Consider the following 21,518-nt stretch of genomic DNA (forward strand, 5'->3'; position numbering starts at 1 on the left):
TCCTTGGCATGGGGGGGCCCATGGGGGGGGCCACTGATCAGCCTTGGCGGAGGTCTGCGCTCTCCGAGTGCTTCTAGTTGAGAGAATTTTTGATGTCTTTCTTATCTGAATTTTAAAAATTCTATGACTCTTTATAGTATGGGTAACTCATGCATTAATTCATGCATGAAAAAGCATGAATATAGATACAGTACATCATGAACCATCAATAATGTACATGAAATAATAGAGTCACTCAGGGGCAATTGTAGGATCAGAGGTTCAGGGGTGCTGAGCACCCACAGTACTGGCCAGCCAGGCAAGAGTAATTTCACTGTTTTGTACATTTTGACACAATTTCGGGCCTTCATTCCCACATTTGTGAAAGAAAAGCATAACAGTTTTTGGGTAGGGGAAACTCTGAGACTAAACCACCAAATCTGATAAAAGTTATTTAAATGCTAAGCCACACTAAAAAAGGAATGGACTGGAATCATAAAATCAATATATCCTAACTCTAATTTCTGGAGGCCAACTCATTTTGATACAGCCGCTCCTCAACGTCTACATATACATATACATATACATATACATATACATATACATATACATATACATATACATACACATATACATATACACATAAACAGTATATGTATGTTTCTGGAGTAAAACAGCCCCCAACAGAGAGTACCAAAAATACCAAAAATGAACCTTGGACTTATTTTTTTGACCTTTATTTGAAATGCAATGCACAACATATAAAACACATTAACAGAAATGTACTTTTTCAATGTTCATCTCTGCCTTTTCCTTCTTATCTGTATTATACAATACAAATACATAAATAAAAATAAACTTGTGTCCTGTTTAGAATAAAGTCCACTGATATAGTATATTAAGTGTACGTGTACTTCTAGAAAGCATTTAATGTAGGTAGAACACATAACTTCCATGATGTATATATAAAATGATATTGTGAAGGGAATGTTTTTCTTTCTCATCTTAACAGTTACTGTTGTGCCACTATTCTCTGTTTTCTTACCTGGTTCGTCTTGATCTTGCGGTCTTTCCTCTTTTTCCTTGCTTTCATCTCTCCCTCTTTGCACTGACAATCATACACAAATATATTGTTTTCAACTAGATGAAAAGTTACATAAATGTGAGAAAATACTAATAAGAATACTAGTAAATAAAGCCCTCTCTCTGCTCCCCTCTCTTTGTTCTTTAACCAAAAGGCAAATAACCAAACAATGCATTTTCTATCTAATAAGAGATATAAACTGATACATTTATCCAACTTATAACAGATAATCATAACTAATAGAATATTGGGAACGTGAAATTGGTTCCATGAACCGGTTCCGAGTTCTGAAAACAGAACTGGTTCCGAACCAACTCCATGCTCCCTAGAATATTTGGTTGCTGTGCAAAATGAACTCACACCATTTAATCTTACACTCGTACCTGAACCTGGCTCTTTTTTTTTTTTTAATCAATCTTATATCCATGATGAGGCTGGGTGTCTGTCTGTCTTGCCTTTAATACACATGCACATGACACAGCAGCAGCTTCTTCTCTCAGTCCAATTCAAACAGAGGACAGAGGTTGACTGCACCACCTGGAACATTTCCCAGCTAGAAAAAACATTAGCTAACTCCTACCTAACAACATAAACAGTGATCTGCATTTCAATACAGCAAAAATAAAGACTAGTAATGATAATGATATGTTGGTATTTTAGTGGTAGAAGTAAAGAAATATGTCACATGTCCTGGTTTAAGCCAGGCACTGTGTCTTACCAACTTTGGAACGCAGCACATTGCTCTGAGCATTCAGAGTCCGAATTACGGAAAGGTGGGAGGGGCGGGGTGGATCAAAACATTTTTGAGGTAAGGTGTGTGTGTGTGTGGTGGGGGGGCTGTATTTTTTTTGTTAAAATATTACGTTTCAACTATGTACTGTATATAGTTTTGAAATTTTTCTAGCTCGTCAAAAATGGACATAAAGTAAAATAAATAAATCTCTTACATTTTAGGGGTGCTGGGATTCAATTTAGGGGTGGTGCAGCACCCCCCAAAACAGGCTACAAATACCACTGGAGTCATGCATGAATCAGTGAGTCATGTCCAATACATTAAGTAATGTATTAACCTCCTAAAACCCTACTGTGAGTTTTTGTTCCTTTTTGTTTTCAGAGTTTTATTAAATTGAAATAATAATTAAAATAATTTGAAATTAAAAGGTTATTCATAAAACATTACAAAAGTATCTAAAAAAAAATTGACAGTCATGCAGAAAAAGCAGAAACTTGTACTTTTCAGAGTCTCAGGACGTTAATGAAGGTGTCTGACATTTGATTTTATCATTTGTTCAGCATTTCCAAAACACATCACAAATGTGCTCTATCAAATTAACTAAGGGTTACTTCATTATGACTTCATCCTGTTTGTGCCCTTCCAAATAATGAAATCGTATTGTATGTCATGACAGCTCCAACATGATATCATGACTCATGTAAATACGAGGGCCGTTCAATAAGTTCATGGCCTCACCCAGAACAGAACAACACAGACTGATAATTTATATTTTATTTTTCAACATAATCTCCATTTACAGCAATGCACTTGGTCCATCGATGTTCAAGCATCACTATCCCATCACGAAAGAATGTAACATCCTGTATTATAACAACCAGTATTTCTGGGTGAGGCCATGAACTTATTGAACGGCCCTTGTATATACGCCACTTTTAATTGGCTGGTTGTCTGTATGCATTATAAGCTTTCTGCGTGTATGTATAGCACGCCAAATGCCATAAGAAGTGGAAGACTGATATATATATATATATACACACACACTACCGGTCAAAAGTTTTAGAACACCCCAATTTTTCCAGTTTTGTATTGAAATTCAAGCAGTTCAAGTCCAATGAACAGCTTGAAATGGTACAAAGGACAAAGGAAGCGGTGAACTGCCAGAGGTAAAAAAAAAAAAAAGAGGTAAGGTTAAACAAAACTGAAAAATAATGTACATTTCAGAATTATACAAAAAGGCCTTTTTCAGCGAACAAGAAATGGGTTAACAACTTAAACCAGTTTTGCAGCAATGGAGGTTGATCAAGCCTAGAAAGTTGGTGTTACCAATTCCTACAGGTGTCCCAACGTTTCTTAATTACTTCCAACCCAGTCTGTCTGCATAAAAGTAGTGTTGGAACACACTTTGGTACCATACCGTTGTGGGCATTATTTGAACAGTATTGTACTGCAGAAAGTAGTGTGTTACTATAAAAATGGCGAGGAAAAGGTAATTAACGATAGAAGAGACAGACCATCATAACACTTAAAAATGTAGGTCTTTCCTATAGAGAAATTGCCAAGAAAGTCAAGGTGTCAGTAAGTCCACTTTCCTTCACCATCAAAAGGCACTCAGAAACTGGGGGAAATGCTGACAGGAAGAGGTCTGGCAGACCCAAAGCCACAACAGAATCAGAAGACAAGTTTCTGAGAGTCACAGCTTGCATGATAAGTGACTCACAGGACAACAGCTTCAAGCACAGCTCAATAGTGGTCATAGTAAGCAAGTCTCAGTTTCAACTGTGAAGAGAAGACTTCGAGTTGCAGGTTTGATGGGTCGAGTTGCAGCAAGAAAGCCACAGACTTCAGAATAAAAAAATGAGGCTTGCCTGGGCTATGACACTCTGTCAGTGGACTACTGAAGACTGGAAGAAGGTGTTATGGACTGATGAATCAAAATGTGAAATCTTCAGTTCATCCCACAGGACTTATGTACACCGTTGAGTAGGTGAAAGGATGGTTCCTCAGTGACATCAACTGTCACATCAGCTGGATTTTGCTTGACTTTTACAGATTGAAAGGCACCCTGAACCAAAACGGCTACCACAGCATTCTGCAGCGCCATGCAGTACCCTCTGGGATGCGCCTATTTGGTCAGGAGTTCATCCTACAGTAAGATAATGACCTAAACCATAAGTCCAAGCTATGCCAGAACTACCTTAAGAAAAAAGAACAAAATGGTACGCTTGAAAACATGGAGTGGCCAACACAGTCTCCAGACTTAAACCCCATCGACCTGGTTCAGGATGAACTGGACAGAAGAGTGAAAGATAAGCAACCTACAAGTGCTACACATTTATGGAAACTTTTGCAACAGAGTTGGGAAGAACTTTCTGAAGAATATTTGATTTCCATTGTAGAAAGAATGCCACGAGTGTGTTCAACTGTTATATCTGCCAAAGGTGGCCACTTTGATGAGTCAAAAGTTTAGAATACATTTTGGTTTCTAAATTGATTCCATGATTTCTTTTTTAACTTCAATTGTTTATTTGTTCAAAGCTTTAATTTCAGAGTACACTGAGACATTAAACTGCATTATTTTCAGTGAAATTCTGGAAAAATTCGGGCGTTCTAAAACTTTTGACCAGTAGTGTGTATGTATGTATATATACTGTGTGTGTGTAGTGTGTGTGTATATTATATATATATATATATATATTTTTTTAATATATGTATATGACTCAATATCATACTGATCGTTATGTATTTAGTTATAATGTATTTGAATTGAGTGTGTTGGCAAAACAAATGTCAGACCACTGAATTACTACATGATGTACTGCAGTTGAATGAGGATATTTTATGTTCTTGATTAACACCCACAGCAATAGCTGCAAAAAATTAAACAAAAAGCAGAAACTATAAGGAGTCGAACATTTGGTTTTGTTTATGAACTTTACTTTTTACCAACTGAAGACAAACACCCTAAATGTCTTGCATAATAATAATGACGACAACTATTATTTCTACTATTACGTCCATGACAACACATCCCGCAGCTTCCACATTTTCTGAAACGATAAATAACCTGTATCTGTGGGTCCAGTCTTGTGTATGTGTTAGTGTGTAAAAGATCAATGAACATTCATACCCAGTGAAGAGTCCACAGGTTTAAAAAAAAAGTGCCTCTTGTTTAAGAGATACTTTAATTTGATACAGGTCATGTAACAAGATATTCTGTTGTATTGTTTATTATACAGATGTTCTGTCTATTCTATTGAATATTGTGAAATGGGCCTTTTCCCAAATAGAGCTTTTTATCTCGAAGTATGAGATATACTGATACTATTGTTTTTATATTTGGAGTCTTTGGACTTGCAATTTTCCCAATTAAATGATGCTTAAATACAATGGAATGGCAGAGGTAATTTAGTGGTACACAAAGGTGATTATTGCATAAGCAACAAAACAATATTTTATCATTGTTAAAGACATGTCACCACAGGAGAATGGTGGGGTCCTGGGTTGGAGTTCAAGGGGTCAAAATGAAGCAAAATCTTCTAATCTTCATGATTACACTTTTGTCTACCTTAGATTTAACTTCCTTTACCAGACTCTACTGCATGTGCAGTAGAACCCCCCACCAATACAACAGATAGGAAAGCCTTGAAGCTTATAAATTTGTGCCACAACATGAGAGATCTACAAAAAAAAAAATCTGCCCAGAAATGGAGAGGGGTCTGGCAAGAACCATACTCCTTAGTTCAAAGAAAAAAAATACGCAAAAGACTAAAAATAAGAAAACCTTTGTTTGCTCAAAACACGGTGAATTAATTTGATGCTAAAGCAAATTAATCACAAAAGTCCTATAGAACAGGAGTAAGCCTAACTTAAGTTCATGGAGGTGACCTACTGAGTACATATGCACATCAGTTTAAATAGAACGAACAATTTTGTCAGTGCAATTGCATTCCATACATGTTAATGTGATCTCCTTAACACATGACGCTGACATGATCTGTTACAGAAATTATTTATTTAAAACAACGGAAAATAGTTTGGACAAATATAAGTGACATGTTTAATAGCTTGTACAGAAAATGCATAACAAGATACGTGGATCCATGTTAAGTGATCATTTTGAGGCACTGAGGTTAACACACACCACTGCATCGCCGCATTTATACAATGAGTTTCCTCACAGGCAGCTCAGTCAGTTGTGTAAAATTGTGACTTCAATGTGTTTAAGTGTAGAGCAACAGATTTAAGTTCAAACATTAACCCTGGATAGAACATGACCAGTCAGCAGATGGTTAGCCACAGGTTACACAACTATAGCGAGCATTACTGGAGCCAGTCGAAAGGCCTTGTATAATCTTTGAAGCACTGATTGCAGTGTATCTGCTCAGGAGGAACACAGATTACAACCACAGAGCCACCCACATCTGCTAAAACAATGTGGAGCAAACATAAAGTTCATGGTTAGAATTTTATTGAGTTCTACTGAGAACAGAAAATGATGAAGGTATACATGTTTTTCTGAGAAAACAAAGTGTTTTTGATGGCAGTTTGTTCTGATCTATTTGATTTTTGTCAGAGCCACCGCTCTCCTCTCTGTGTTCTGGAACAAGGCTCGGATCAGACTCTTCACTTCTGAACTGGTGAACTCCATTGCCAACGGGCCTTTAGCATCAGCCCACCTGTAGAGGCAAGCATACACCAATCAGACATAAAGACAAGCCCGTATGAGCCCAGCACCAGAGCTGTTAATCCACCTTCCATTCAAGTATTGAGGAAAAGTCTTGTGAGCTGACACCACATTTCAGTACCTCAGTACACTAATGACATTTAGCCCTGACAACTTTTAGACATTTCTATAAATCATATTAACTTAACACTAAAAGATCTAAACCTTGCTGTACTTACACACGATCAAAATTTTAAGACCAGTTGAAAAATTGCATGAATTTACATTTTGCACTGTTGGATCTTCTAAGTAGAGATTCAAAATGCAAAAAGAAGAAATGAGAGTGAGAGACAAAAAGAAATTTGAGTCAGCAATTTAACCTGAACCTCAGCAGTAATGGCTCATTGTGAGCAGCTTTGCTTATGCAGCTCAACAATCTGACCATGTTCAGAGAGGGAAAGCTTTTTTGCCTTTGCCATCAGGAGGTCATGACAGTGTGAATACCTGACAGAAAATGACATTGAATCCACATTTTTGCACAGATTTTTGGCTTTTAAAGGCTGTAGTCTTAAAGTTTTGATTGGCTGATGAAAAGCCTATTTCAGTTTAATTGTTTTCAATAACTTGCTTACTCAAGTTCTTTTTTGTCTCCCATTTCTTCTTTAAGCAATTTGAAACTCAACTTAGAACCTACGGAGAGAAATTTGTTTCTTTATTCATCAATTAAAAAGAATAGAATTACAACCAAAAAAAGATAATTTTGCTTATAAATCAGTCCTCTTTGCTTGAGTTAAAAACTTTTGTTTGAGACTTCAGAAGTTTTGCTTTGAAGATCTCTCCTCTTTGTTTGCAACTTCACAAGTTTTGCTTGCGAATTTAACTGCACTTAATGGGTGGGGCCTACACTGATAGATGACAGAAGAATTTCTATTGGTGAGTTTGACCAGCACCTGCTTCAGCTTCCGCATTAAACCCACTTCTCCATTGTGTGATGTTACTGGGAGGTAAGTTCATAGTCTATTGCTCTTTGAAATTGAAATGTTCCCCATAAGTAATGAATTACACTAAATAGCGTCAGTTACAGCCTGTACATTCACAGCCTGAGCAGAGGACGGAATGACTGAGGGAGGCATTGAGAGACAACGGGTGCCAGATGTGAAGTGCCACAGCACAGTACCACGGCTCGGTGCCAGGTGCCATGGCACAGAAAGAGAAATAATGACAGAGTGCCATAGGAGCCCATAGGATACCTACAAACACAACTGAGAGAGACAATCAGGTTATCAATTCTTCTTAACGGATATCATTTTCCAGCACGATGTTTTCTGGTTTTCCCTACGTCACATCACGACCAGATCCGAGCTCATCACAAACTGGGTCCGAGCGAGTGCACCTCGGACCCAGTCCGAGCTGACCAAGGGCCGGGTCCCAGCTCACCATGGACCGGGTCCGTGGTGCTGATTTAAAAAGTGTATATCATCTGTCATCTAAATGTAATATATTATTACTGTTAAAAAGACTCAAAGGACTTGAAATTCAAAGTTTAGGACTTGGGACTTGACTTGAAACTCAGGTCCACGCCTTGGCACCACACTGTGACACCTGGCACCCATTGCACGAAGGCACAGCACTGTGTGCTGTCTCCGAGGCCAGAGGGGAGCTGAGACCCGGTCCGTGGTCAGCTCGGACTGGGTCCGAGGTGTGCTTGCTTGGACCCGGTTTGTGGTGAGCTTGGATCCGTTCGGGACGCGACATAGGGAAAACCAGAAAACATCGTGCTGGAAAATGAGAATCGTTAAGAAGAATTGATAACCTGATTGCCTCTCTCAGTTGTGTTTGTGGGTATCCAATGGGCTCCTATGTCACTCTGTCATTATTTCTCTTTATGCGCCATGGCACCTGGTACCGAGCCATGGTACTGGGCCGTGGCACTTGGCACCCGCTGTCTCACAACTCCTCCCTGTAACTCACTCAGTCATTCCATCCTCTGCTCAGGCTGTGAATGTACAGGCTGTAGCCAACACTATTTGGTGTAATTCATTGCTTATGGGCTACATTTCAATTTCAAACAGCAAAAGACTATCAACTGACCTCCCTGTAACATAACATAAGAGAAAAGAAGAAGTGGGTTTAACATGGAAGCTGGAGCCAGCGCTGGAGCCAGGTCAAACCCACCAATAAAAACTCTTCCGTCATCCATCAGCATAGGCCCCGCCCATTAATTGCAGTTAAATTCGCAAGCAAAACTTTTGAAGTTGCAAACAAAAAGGAGTGATCTTCAAGCAAAATTTTTGAAGTCTCAAACAAAAGTTTTCAACTGACAAGCAAAGGGACTGATTTACAAGCAAAAGGATCTTTTTTTTATTGCCACTTACTGTCTTTTGCTCTCAAATCTCTTTTTTGGTTGCAAGTCTATTCTTTTGAATTGCAAATCCATTCTTTTGGATTGATGAATAAAGAAACAAATTTCTCTCCATAAGAACCTTCTTAAGATCCAACAGTGCAAAATGTAAATTGCAATTTTTCAACTGGTCTTAAAATTTTCATCTGGAGTGTATCTTTTCAAACATACTGTAGCCATACATTGTTTACTGAAGAAGGACTTTTAAGTTTCAGTCTGAGTCAAATACCGGATTATTTGACTAAGACTGAAAATGGAATTTGTCACAATAAAAAAACAAAACAAAACAAAAACATTAAAATGAATGGTTGAAGTCAAAATCAGCTTTTTTAATGAGTTGTATTTTGATATTCTGGACATAAAAGATTAGTTTATAATGAACCTTTCCAAACCTAATTACAGCAATATTCACTCCATTTTTCAGTGAAAAACAGATGGATTCTTGACTGGGGACAGTTTTTAGAAAAATTTATGTTCGGTTTAATGTAACATGTACAGCAAAGAGAGAAAGAGAGGCTCAGTAACTCTACTAGACTTTTTCAAGTATATGGACTTACTTCAAATGGAAAATTGCTGTTGGAAAAAAAAAGTATTGTTCAGGAACTGGTGTGAAAGCCAAAGTATTACTATTGATTCAAGGACAGTGGCTCCTCATACCTGTCAACTATTTCTTGCAGGTTGGCCCTCAGCACTATGACGAGCTCCTTGAACATACTCCACTTCTTCACATAAAGAGACACTTCCTCTTGGTATTTCTCATTCTTGTTTTCCTCCGCCAGAGGGGTGAAGACTAACGGACCTTCCTCAGTGATTGTCTGACACAGAGTATGCAGATGCTCCCCATCCTCTGAGGAGATATCCTGCACAGGAAACACAGATTAGTGTGTGTGTGTATACACACACACACACACACACACACACACACACATACATATATATATATATATATATATATATATATATATATATATATATACATATATATTAGGCCTGTAACGGTACACAAAATTTTTGGTTTGGTACATTTTCGGTTTTGAAAGCCACAGTTCGTTTTTTTCCAGTTTGGTATGGGAAGAAAGAAAACCCCTCAAAATGTCTTCAATGCATTTATTATAAATTTTTGAACGTTTCCCCCCAATTTTTGGAGACAACAGAATATAGAAAAACAGGAGTACTATAATTCTGCTGCTATAAATCAAATAGAAAATAAAATAAATAAAATATTACTAATTGTATTTTAAACATTAGTATTGTTTTTTTCCCAGAAAGGTAGTTTTTAACAAAAATCAAATCACAGTTCTGTCATTTCACATTCTGCATAAAAATAACAACAAAATTCCACATGAAGTGCAACATCAACAAGAGGGCAAACTGGTATTGTCTTTTAACAAACTTTAGAGCAACATTGACAACAAAATTAACCAAATTATTTATTTTAGGTAGCTAATAAACTGTTTAGGCCACTTTGTGTATTTGTGTGTGTGTGCGCGCGCGCAGGGTGCGATTTGTCGATTTGTTGGTCGGAGCGGGGGAGCGCATGTGGGGGTGCAGTCCATAACTAACGCTGGCGTGAAACAAAAGTTAAACTTTACATACTTTCAACATCCAACTCCGGGGTTCTATTCCTCTATTATCCAGTCTATGTGTGGGAGCGAGAGAGACAGACAGAGAGAGTAAGTGTAAGTGTTTGAGACCTAATGGACATAATCGGTTGTCTTTCACCTGAACGTGTAGTGATCACAAACGGGACTGTAATGATGGTGGAAGGTCTTCTGTCTCTTCCTTCCAGGTTGACATCATATTTGGTTTTTGTTTTTTTACCTTATATCAGCTGCTATTTCGGATTTCGGGTTAATGTGCGCTCCTTCAATATGTCTGTGTGGAACTTGCGCGGATTTAAAGTTCCGCATTGACCGACGTCTTTAGTTACTTTTTCTTTTTCTCAACATACTGTGCCATTTCGGCACAGCTGTGTACCGAACCGAACAGGTGCGTACCAAAATGGTTCGGTGTGACATGACGCCCATTTTTTTTTAACCCAGCAATTTATAGACATTTAAAGGCCTTAAAAGTTTAAAATAACTTTACAGAATGGTCAAAGACTTCTTTTAAAAGCAGTCTTGAATGGAAAATACAAAGATTTAATCTATTTTGGGTGTGTATTTAACAGTTTTGCATGAAAATGTCTAATTGGTGTAACCAAAAAAACCTTGCACCAAATAATTTACCTTGATTAAAAACTACAAAATTTTTATTAAAATGCCTCAAAATATAGATTGGCACAATCTGACACTACATTCATGTCACAGGAATGGAAGACATTTTTAAAATAATTACTTAGATTTTTGTATTTATTTGGGGAATCTTGACGGTCAAGTAAACTTAAAGGTGCGGGAGACTTTTGTGAACAATTTTTCATCAAATCTGTAAAACCTCAGTCATAGCCTAAGTATCACAAATCTATAAGTCTTTCTGTGATTACTCACCTGAATCTCTTGCATTATGGTGAACAATTTCGAAGTGCCATCCACCATAAACAAACCATGTGTTTACAAACAGAGCCGGGAGGTAACTCGGGCATCTTCAGAATTTTGTCGTGACATACGTTGTGGGAAAGGGAGGTTTGTGCAGCTGCCTGACAGCAGCTGTGGCAGCATAACCATATGATATTACATGGATGAAACAAACACGACACAGAAATGGCTGAAACGCGGAAACGGCTGGAGGAATATGCATAGAGGGAAGGGAGCTCCTGCCATTTCTGCGTCATGTTTGTAGCAGCTGCCGCTGTCAGGCGGCTGCGCGAGCCTTCGCTTCCCACAATGTACGTCGCGACAAAATTCTGAAGATGCCCGAGTTAACTCCCCGCTCTGTTTGTAAACACATGGTTTGTTTATGGTGGATGGCACTTCTAAATTGTTCACCGTAATGCAAGAGATTCAGGTGAGTAACCACAGAAAGACTTACAGATTCATGATACTTAGGCTATGACGGAGGTTTTACAGATTTGATGAAAAATTGGTCACGAAAGTCTCCTGCACCTTTAATGAATAGTCAAGATGGTGTAACCACCTATAGAGGCCATTTTGTTAATATTGCAAAAGAAGATCATGTGACAGGAAATTACATCATTAAGAAGGACACTTGAGGCTTTTCAAGATGGTGGCATAGTGAGTGGTTGGATTCGCTGAGCTGCACACCACATGAATTTAGTTTGAGCAGAATATCATCCTTTTTTCCCTCCTGCTGACTACAGATGGTAATATGAGTATCGATGACTATTTTATGACTCGCTCCAACACAATGCCGCCCAAAAGCACAAAGAAAAGCAGCAAGATTTGCGAAGTGGACACCCAGCAGGCCAGTACTGATGGTGCGGCTAACGCAGAGCTAGCAAACGAGCTACCAGCAGTTTGCACGACTATACTTGACCCTGCCCTTTGCCAAGTTATCGAAGAGATCACTGGGAATATTACTACTGTCATTACTCAAAAGGTGGACTCACTGGCTGAAATGTTTCAGAGTCAGGCCATGGAGATAAGAAAGTTGACTCAACATACTACAGACGCCAAAGAGAGAATTTCAACACAGGAGGACGGTCTGAATCAAGCTATGGAGCGCATACAGTCACTGGAGAAACAGATTCACGCAATGGCTCAACAGGTCGAAGATCTGGAAAATCGTGGAAGGAGGAAGAACATATGTGTTCTCGGATTACCAGAAGGCGTAGAGAGTAATGGAGCCCTAAAATTTTTTGAAACATGGCTGCCCGAGTTCCTACACATCGAGACCCAAGACGGCCGCATAAAACTACAGAGAGCACATCGTATACTGGGTCCTCAGCCCACACAGCGTCCAAGACCGGTACTGATCAGATTTCACGACTTCAGAGACCGGCTGCGGGTACTCGAAGCTTCGCGGAGGAACGGCATCGGGGACCAGCCCAATCCCCAAGTGTATCAGGGCTCCAAGATCATGTTTTTTCAAGATTTCTCGGCTGACACCACATGCAAATGGAAAGGATTTGATGGGGTGAAACGGCGTCTAAGGGAGGCAGGTATCCAGTACTCCCTTCTTTACCCAGACAAACTAAGGATCACGCATAACGGGAACACCAGGATTTTTGACTCACCAGACAAAGTGTCTGAGTTTATGGATAATTTTGGCTGAAACGTCTCGAATCTGATGACCCATGGGAGTAACTGCGTCGGACCAGATTATACATTAAGGAAATAATTCTTGCATTTGGTGTTTTCTTTAAGGACAATTAATGTGAGTAACAACGGTCCATTTATTGTTATCATTATTGTTGTTGTTATATCTGCTCAAGTTTATCACTAGTTTTATTTTATTGATAGTGGTATGTAGGAGTGACGGTTAGGTGATGGGTTTTACCTCACAGGAGTTCTATTTCTTTCTCTGTAACTCTATGAGTGAGCTAAAACATAGTAAGAGTTTGGTTAGGGTAACCCCCTGTTTCATAAAAGGGGACGCGCACATGGAAAGCGCTGTTTTTGTGTTTGTAATTTTTATGTTTTTGTTAGTTTTGTTTGTTCGGCTCAGCACCTTGCAGCTTTGGCATATTGTTAGCATTGAGATGGCATCGCATAGTAAATTTGGATAAACAAAGATAATGCTGAAATTTTGTACTTGGAATATTAAGGGTAGTCATTCTCCAATTAAAAGGAAAAAGGTCCTTTTAGCGTTAAAGAAGGAAGGTGTAGATATAGCTTTACTACAAGAGACGCATTTGAATGACACAGAACACCTAAAGCTGCAACAGTGCGGCTTTGACCATGTTTTCTTTTCCTCTTTCACGAGTAAAAGTCGAGGAGTAACAATTCTCATTAAAAGATCCATACCTTTTAAACTTGTAGAGTGTATCAAGGACTCACATGGGAGATATGTCTTACTTAAAGCAGTCATTTATGGGGAAGAGTTTGCTATATTAAATGTTTATTCTCCATCAGACCACCCTATTACCTTTTTAGTAGAAGTCATGACAAAGCTCGTAGGATTCCCTCTGGAAAATATTATTGTAGGAGGTGATTTTAATTGTCTTATGAATCCATTGATCGACAGGCTGCCTATTGGCTCTCTCTCTACTCCCAGAAAAGCTAATCAGGTGTTTGACCTCATTGAAGAAGTAGGTTTTGTGGATGTGTGGAGAAAACTCCACCCTGCAGGAAAACAGTACACTTTTTACTCCAACCCACATAAATGTCATACACGTATCGATTATTTTTTTCTTCCTAAAGTCATTTTGAAGCAAGTGGTCTCTTGTAAAATAGGACATATTGTCATATCTGATCACGCAGCAGTGTATTTAAACTTTATCCCTTAACATGCAGGAGCTCAGCTAAAACACTGGAGACTTAATTCCCTAATTCTGAAGGACACTAATTTTGTAGAATATATCAGAACAGAATTCAAACATTTTCTTACTGTTAACTCGCCCAAAGCTAGTAGCCCATCTCTTCTTTGGGAAACTGCTAAAGCGTTTAGTAGGGATTTGATAATATCTTACACATCCAGCAAAAAGCACAGAATTGCAGAACAACGGAATATATTAGAAAGAAGGCTTATTTTCGTAGAAAAAGAGTATCTTAAAAAACCTTCACAATCTAAATTAAGGGAGCTTAATGCCATCCGCTGCTCACTTAATACTTTACTGACACAGAATGCTACAGACAAAATTAAATTTGCCAAACAAAAATTGTTCGAACATGGGGATAAACCAGGCAAATATCTTTCATATCTTACAAAAACTCGAATAGCTAGCCAAACAATTGCTTCAATTTCCGATGGGAGTGGCTCCTGCTCTACAGATCCTGAGGTAATTAATGCAGCTTTTCTAGAATTTTACAGGAATCTATATAAGTCTGAACAATGTGACAACTCTCAGTCCTTAATGGAAACTTTTTTCTCACAAATTAATCTACCCAACCTTACCAGATGATAAAAAGACAGGTTTAAATGCAGAAATATCAGAGCTGGAAGTGGAGAGAGCTATCAAATCCCTTCAGAATGGGAAGGCACCAGGGCCGAATGGATTCACATCTGAATTCTACCATGGGGGCGGCCATGGCTCAGTTGGTAGAGCGGGTCGTCCAATAACTGAAGGGTTGGCGGTTCGAATCCCACTCTGTCCTAGTCAGTCCGGTGTGTCCTTGGGCAAGACACTTCACCCTCCTTGCCTCCAGTGCCACCCACACTGGTGTATGAATGTTTGGTGGTGGTCAGAGGGGCCGTAGGCGCAAAATGGCAGCCACGCTTCTGTCAGTCTGCACCAGGGCAGCTGTGGCTACAGATGTAGTTTACCACCACCAGAGGGAGAATGTGAGAGCGAATGAAAAATGGGTCAATAATGTAAAGCGCTTTGGGTGTCTAGAAAGGCGCTATATAAATCCAATCCATTATTATTATTATTATTACAAGGAATTTAGGGATTTATTGTCAAAGCCCTACTTAGACATGCTAAATGACTCGTTGGACACTGGTGTTCTCCCCCCTTCTCTTAAGGAAGCTAATATATCCTTGATTCTCAAAAAAACAAAACCTCCAGAAGATTGTGGCTCTTATAGACCCATCTCATTGCTTAATGTGGATTTAAAAATTCTGTCTAAAATTCTTGCAACACATTTGGAAAGTATCTTGCCCTATGTAATAAATACTGACCAAACAGGCTTTATTAAGGGTTGCAATTCATGTAATAACCTCAGATGTCTTCTAAATGTAATTCAGTTCTGTCAGCAGCGCACTGTGAATGGTCTTGTGGTCTCCCTCGACGCAGAAAAAGCGTTTGACCGTGTTGAGTGGTCCTACTTGATTAACACTCTACAACAATTTGGGTTGGGTTCTAATTTTATCAACTGGATTAAAATCCTTTATAATGGTCCTCTGGCTGCAGTTATTACAAATGGGCTTAGGTCTAAAAACTTTGAGGTTGGGAGAGGAAACAGACAGGGCTGTCCTCTCTCCCCTCTTCTGTTCACTCTTGCAATTGAACCGCTAGCTGAGGTAATTCGAGGTGATTCTAATGTATTTGGAGTCAACACTGAGCAAGGGCTCCATAAAATTTCTCTTTATGCCGATGATGTTTTGCTGTTTCTTTCCAAGCCTGCTGTGTCAGTCCATAGGGTCATTACAATTATCAATGAGTTTAGTTTGTTTTCTGGCTATAAAATCAACCTCTCAAAATCTGAGGCTATGCCTTTGGGGAAACAACACCACCTTCTCAGTTCTCCCTTTAAGTGGTCACCTGCAGGATTTATATATCTGGGTATTTTTGTCACTCCCTGTTTTGATCAAATGTTTAAGGCTAACTTTGTCCCATTACTCGACAAAATCAAACAAGAACTTGAGCGTTGGACCAGCCTTCCCATATCTTGGTTAGGCAGGATCTCACTCCTTAAAATGAACATTCTTCCTCGTCTGCTTTACCCAATGAGAATGATTCCTATTTTGTTTCCACACAAGCTGATCCAAAAAATAAAAGGCTGGTTTAGTTCCTTTATTTGGAGCAAAAAAAGAGTTGTTATAAAAATGTCAACATTACAGCTTCCAAATCATATGGGAAGCCTGGATCTTCCAGATCTAAAAAAATATCAGGTGAGTTCACTTTTATTATATACCCGAGAGTGGACATGTGAACACTCATCTGCAGTGTGGCTGGACATAGAAGCCTCATTATGCGAATGCCCTCTTAAAAGCTTGCTTTTTTTGAAAAACATGAAAATGGTAAATAAATTTTGTAATAACCCAATAATCGCTAATACAGTTAGGGCTTGGCGAATGGCTCGTCACATTGAAGGGAGAACTGGGAAAACCTCCCCCTACACCCCTATTGTCAATAATCCGGACTTCCTTCCAGGTGTGCTGGACTCAGGTTTTGAGGACTGGGTAACTAAAGGCATTTCCACTTTCAGTTGTCTTTTTAAGGAAGGAATTTTCATGTCATTTGACCAAGTTGTTGAAGTCTTTGGAACAGGGAAAAACAATCTTTTTCGCTTTTTCCAGATAAGAGACTTTGTTAAAAAAGAAACATCGTTAATGAAGGACAACGAGGTTTCGGACATTGAAAAGTTGTTTTTTGGAAGAAGGAAGGTGTCACTTAGTATATGCTATAAAACTTTGAAAGGTCATTGTAAGCTTGATTCTCCTATTTTGGCTCAGTCCTGGGGAAGAGAACTGGATATTGATATCACAAAAGACATGTGGAGGGAAATTTGGAATGCGGCCAAAAAAATTACTATCTGTAATCGTTCTGGGGCTTTACAACTTAAACTGCTACATAGAGCCCACTTGGCGCCAAACTGTATATCTAAATTTAAACCGGGCTCTTCTCCACAGTGTTTCAACTGTAGAATATATGAAGGCAGCCTCACACACTGTCTCTGGTCATGCCCTAACATTCAGGGATACTGGGAGTCTGTCCTACTTGAAATTAGAAAAATTCTCAAAACCCACATTGATTTTGACCCTCTATCTCTTCTCCTTGGCTTACCAAATAGGTGTATCAGTAACAAACATAATAGGAAACTATATAATATTTTAACTTTTTGTGCCCGAAAGAACATACTACTACACTGGACTTCTGATAAACCCCCTTCTATTTGTGGATGGAGGAAGCTGATACTGGAGCACATTCCGCTTGACTTTTTGACATGCCTGACGCACTCTAGGATCAACATATTCAGTCACATTTGGAAACCCTTCCTGGACTATACTGAGGGAAATGTGTCCTCAATTTTGTCTCGAGCTTTCATCTGCTCTTGAATGAACTTTTTGTTGTATTGTATAGATGTGGATGTGATGAGTATCTGTCTCCATGCTGACTATGAATCTCTGTTTCAGTTTTGACTGTGATGCTGAGCTGTGTTTTTTGTTTGTTTGTTTTGTGTTGTTTTGAAAAAATGAAAATTGAATAAATATATTCTTTAAAAAAAAAAAAAAAAGGACACTGATCCTACTCAACCTGTGTCAAGGTCATTATCTCTCTTATAAATATGAGTTATTTGGACATTTTAGGACATGATGTTGTGCGCTGACATTTACATGTCAATAAAAACAAAAAACATATTAATTTGAAAAAAAAATCTGTTTAAGATAGTTACAAAAATGTCAAGGTTGATGGTAGGTGTCCATATTAATGCCTGAAAAAATTATGTGAAATTGAAATGTCAATTGGTGTAACCAGTTACACCAATTGATCCCTTTAGTGAATGTTTCCAGTTTAGGCCAATATGGTACATTTATTAATTTAATTAAGACCTTTGATTTTAAAAAAAGAAGTTTTATAAGCAGTGATACTCATTGATAAAGGTGAACAGGCAGCTTTAAAAGAAGTGAAACTTGGCTTTTTTTACCAATACTTAACTGATTAAATTCACATAAATGATCAATTTAATTTATTTTAAAACCAAAAATATTTTTTTTTTAAATTTATTGAAATATCAATGACATTTGTGTTATTTATTTATTTCAATAAATAAATGCTTCAATATTTGTTATTTTCTGTTTTTCAAATTTTTAATTCAGAGGAGGCCATTTTGTAATTTGATGACTGTGTCCCAGCTAATACCCCACCAGTGAAAGGAACACTCCAGATTCACCAAGTGATACCTGAGCAAGTAGCTGTGATTTGGTGGAGAGAGGTTTCATGTTTAGTGCAAAGTCTGAAGTATGCCACTGTTCCAGCCCATTTACAGCTGACTTCTACAACCAAACAGAAAGCCTTCCCTCCACCTCTGCCAAATGTCTGCAAGAGCTAAATGTCAAACTAGTTCTTAGAATGTATGATAATGAGCCTTTTGTGGGACAAGCCACTCAGGTGTAGGGTAAAGACAGGGGGCCTGATTTACTACGATCGCAAATAATGAGTGCAAACCTTTTATTTGGATACATCAGAAATAATTATAAAAAAACAATTTCAGTTCCTCTTGTGGACTTTTACGCTTGGATATTCAGTATTAATGTCTTCAATAACTGCTTTTGGCTTAATGGGATGGCAGTGTCTTAGGGTGTAACTGGTTTATGTCTTTTGGTGTAACCAGGATTTTACCCAAAATATTATGAAAATGCAAAGTAAATATTTGTAGGATTTATTTTAAATGTCTATGGAAAGGTAAATGAAGATATTCTGCCTTTTTAATTAACTTGGTTAAAGGTTATGTGGAAAAACAGATGTGCTGTTTGGTATGTGTGTCTGCTCAATGACACAAAAAGACACAAATTTCTGATTTAGATATTATCTATCTTAGAATCTTTTAAAGGGCACTTGTAGAACAAAATGATGATTTAAATCTGCTCCCTCAGCTACTCAATTTTGTAGAAAATTTATTAAATAAATTTCTCATTCTATTTCAGTTACACCACTTGATATTTTCATGGACAGAAAGTTTTAAACTTAGGGAAAAAAGTATGCATCCCCTCTCAAAATGTACGAGGGCTGTTCAATAAGTTCATGGCCTCACCCAGAAATACTGGTTGTTATAATACAGGATGTTACATTCTTTCGTGATGGGATAGTGATGCTTGAACATCGATGGACCAAGTGCATTGCTGTAAATGGAGATTATGTTGAAAAATAAAATATAAATTATCAGTCTGTGTTGTTCTGTTCTGGGTGAGGCCATGAACTTATTGAACGGCCCTTGTATAAAACAAGCAAAACTGAAAAATTAACACTAACAAACTTGATTTAAGCATTGAAATCAAATTTTCTAAATATTTTTAAATTACTAACCTTGTCACACCCATGTTTTGTTGCTGACCCATATATATATACACACACACACACACACACACACACACACAGACACACACACAAGCTGTAGAAAACTATCAGTTTTGACAGTTTTCTACATATCACATTGTAAACACATTGATAAAAAGAGACAAACCTCGAGCATCATGATTTTGCTGATGATCTCTGCAATAGCTGTGTTGAGGAGGTTCCCCATGGCTTTACAGTATATAGTGACTGGAAGCACTTCCTGCCACACTGTGCCCAGCTGCTTCAGCTGATGGATGACCTGCATTACAGCGGCATAGTCTATTTTATTTTATTTAACCAGGCAAGACTGATTAAGAACATGTTCTTATTTATAGTTGCCTGTGCATAATATGGGACCTATAATGAAAATGTGGTAAGGCATATTGGATGTCGTACAGTCTTTCATCTGACATTTTTCAACTTACATACAGTACATCAAGGCTTTCCTCATAACACCTGAAATATCATACTGAAGACAAACACAGCTAAAATCATAACAATACCTGCAATAAAACTCAAACTTCTTAGGCAATCACAAAACTAAATTCAAACTACATTGACATCAAAAACTAAACTGAAAGGCCAAATAAAGATTAAAACTCCTAAACATTTCAAAACTATGAGAGCTCTGTATGTATAAAGGCAAAACAAGCCACATTCCAAGAAACTAAAGATCAGTCCACAGTGTAACAGATCTCTCTGAACTTGGTTTCCCTCTCTACAAATAGTGACTACAATACCCATAAGCCATAGCTACTGCTGTTAAGGAAAAGGCCTTGCAATGTTTCTATCAAATGTAATGGTCAGAGATGGTAGAAACAGGAGAATTTAAATCTCTGTGATAAGATGTTTGCTGCTGCAAAGCATCCTGGGTGTTGTAGTCTATTTTTTTTTTTTTTTTGTTAGTAACTGGAGAAATGTCCATGTGGAGCTGAAAGACCAAAAAACCCCAAACTAGTACTAAACATAAACTCAACTGAAACGTAATCAATCCTCCAAATTAAACTTATCTAATACAACCTAAACTGAAGTGAACTCATTGAAAAACAAGCTGTGTCTCATATATAGAAAAAAATACACATCTATAGGTGATTGATGAAATTTGTGACATACTAGAAGTGTTTTCCACTTACTTGTCTGACTGCTTTACTGGCTGCAATGTAGTTTTCGCCATCATCCAGATTGCAGAATTTATGTGCAGTAGACAGCCTCTCTAACAATTCAGCTCTTTGCACATTCAGCTGAGCCAAGAAGCACTGTGCACCTGCAAACACAGTAAGTAACTCATTAGTATCTGTAGAAAATATCTAGAGAATTTGCAATTTCTGACTGTGCTGTTCATCATATGACAAGGAAGCAAAAGGTAGCCTAGTAGAAGCCAATAATGTAATAACAACCGATAACGTAATAATGGCCAATAACATAATAAATTTGCCACTTTTAAAATGTAATAGACCAATAATGCAATAACTGGTCAATAACATAATAAAAGTCCTGAACCAATAACGTAATAACTTTTGGCCAATAATGTTATAACTTATTACATTATTGGCTGGTTATTATATTATTGACCGGGTAAAAAAAAAATTCTTTGCAAATGTAATAACTGAGCCAATAACATAATAATATGTTGATATCAATGTATTTAAGTTTCAGTTATTAGACATACCTGTGATAAAACCTCCCCCTCTCTCTCTCTCTCTCTCTCTCTATGTATTTGTCTATTTAACTTGATCAGTGGTGTAATGGTCCCTGAAGTAGTGGGTATACTCTCAATTTTTGTCTTTTTTTTTTGTTTGTAGGTATTACTGGTCACACAAGCAGCTGCATGAATGTAAATGTATTCAACATGAGGCAAACATAGGAAAATGTCAGCCT

The 21,518-nt window shown here is 37.9% G+C and overlaps 1 protein-coding gene across 1 annotated transcript in view; it reads right to left on the bottom strand.

Annotated features, from left to right (window-relative positions):
* Positions 1 to 5,789: 5,789 nt before the first annotated feature.
* Positions 5,790 to 21,518, bottom strand: part of zw10 (zw10 kinetochore protein) — a 56,284-nt gene continuing 40,555 nt past the window's right edge. The window contains exons 13-16 of the mRNA XM_030153909.1: positions 20,774 to 20,904; positions 19,768 to 19,899; positions 9,521 to 9,723; positions 5,790 to 6,475 (exon numbers count right to left, since the gene is read on the bottom strand). Of these exons, the coding sequence (XP_030009769.1) occupies positions 6,355 to 6,475; positions 9,521 to 9,723; positions 19,768 to 19,899; positions 20,774 to 20,904 (587 nt within the window). The 3' untranslated portion in view covers positions 5,790 to 6,354. The remainder of the gene's footprint in view (positions 6,476 to 9,520; positions 9,724 to 19,767; positions 19,900 to 20,773; positions 20,905 to 21,518) is intronic.

Source organism: Sphaeramia orbicularis, chromosome 14 (genome assembly GCF_902148855.1).
Source record: "Sphaeramia orbicularis chromosome 14, fSphaOr1.1, whole genome shotgun sequence".
NCBI classification, from domain to species: Eukaryota; Metazoa; Chordata; class Actinopteri; order Kurtiformes; family Apogonidae; genus Sphaeramia; species Sphaeramia orbicularis.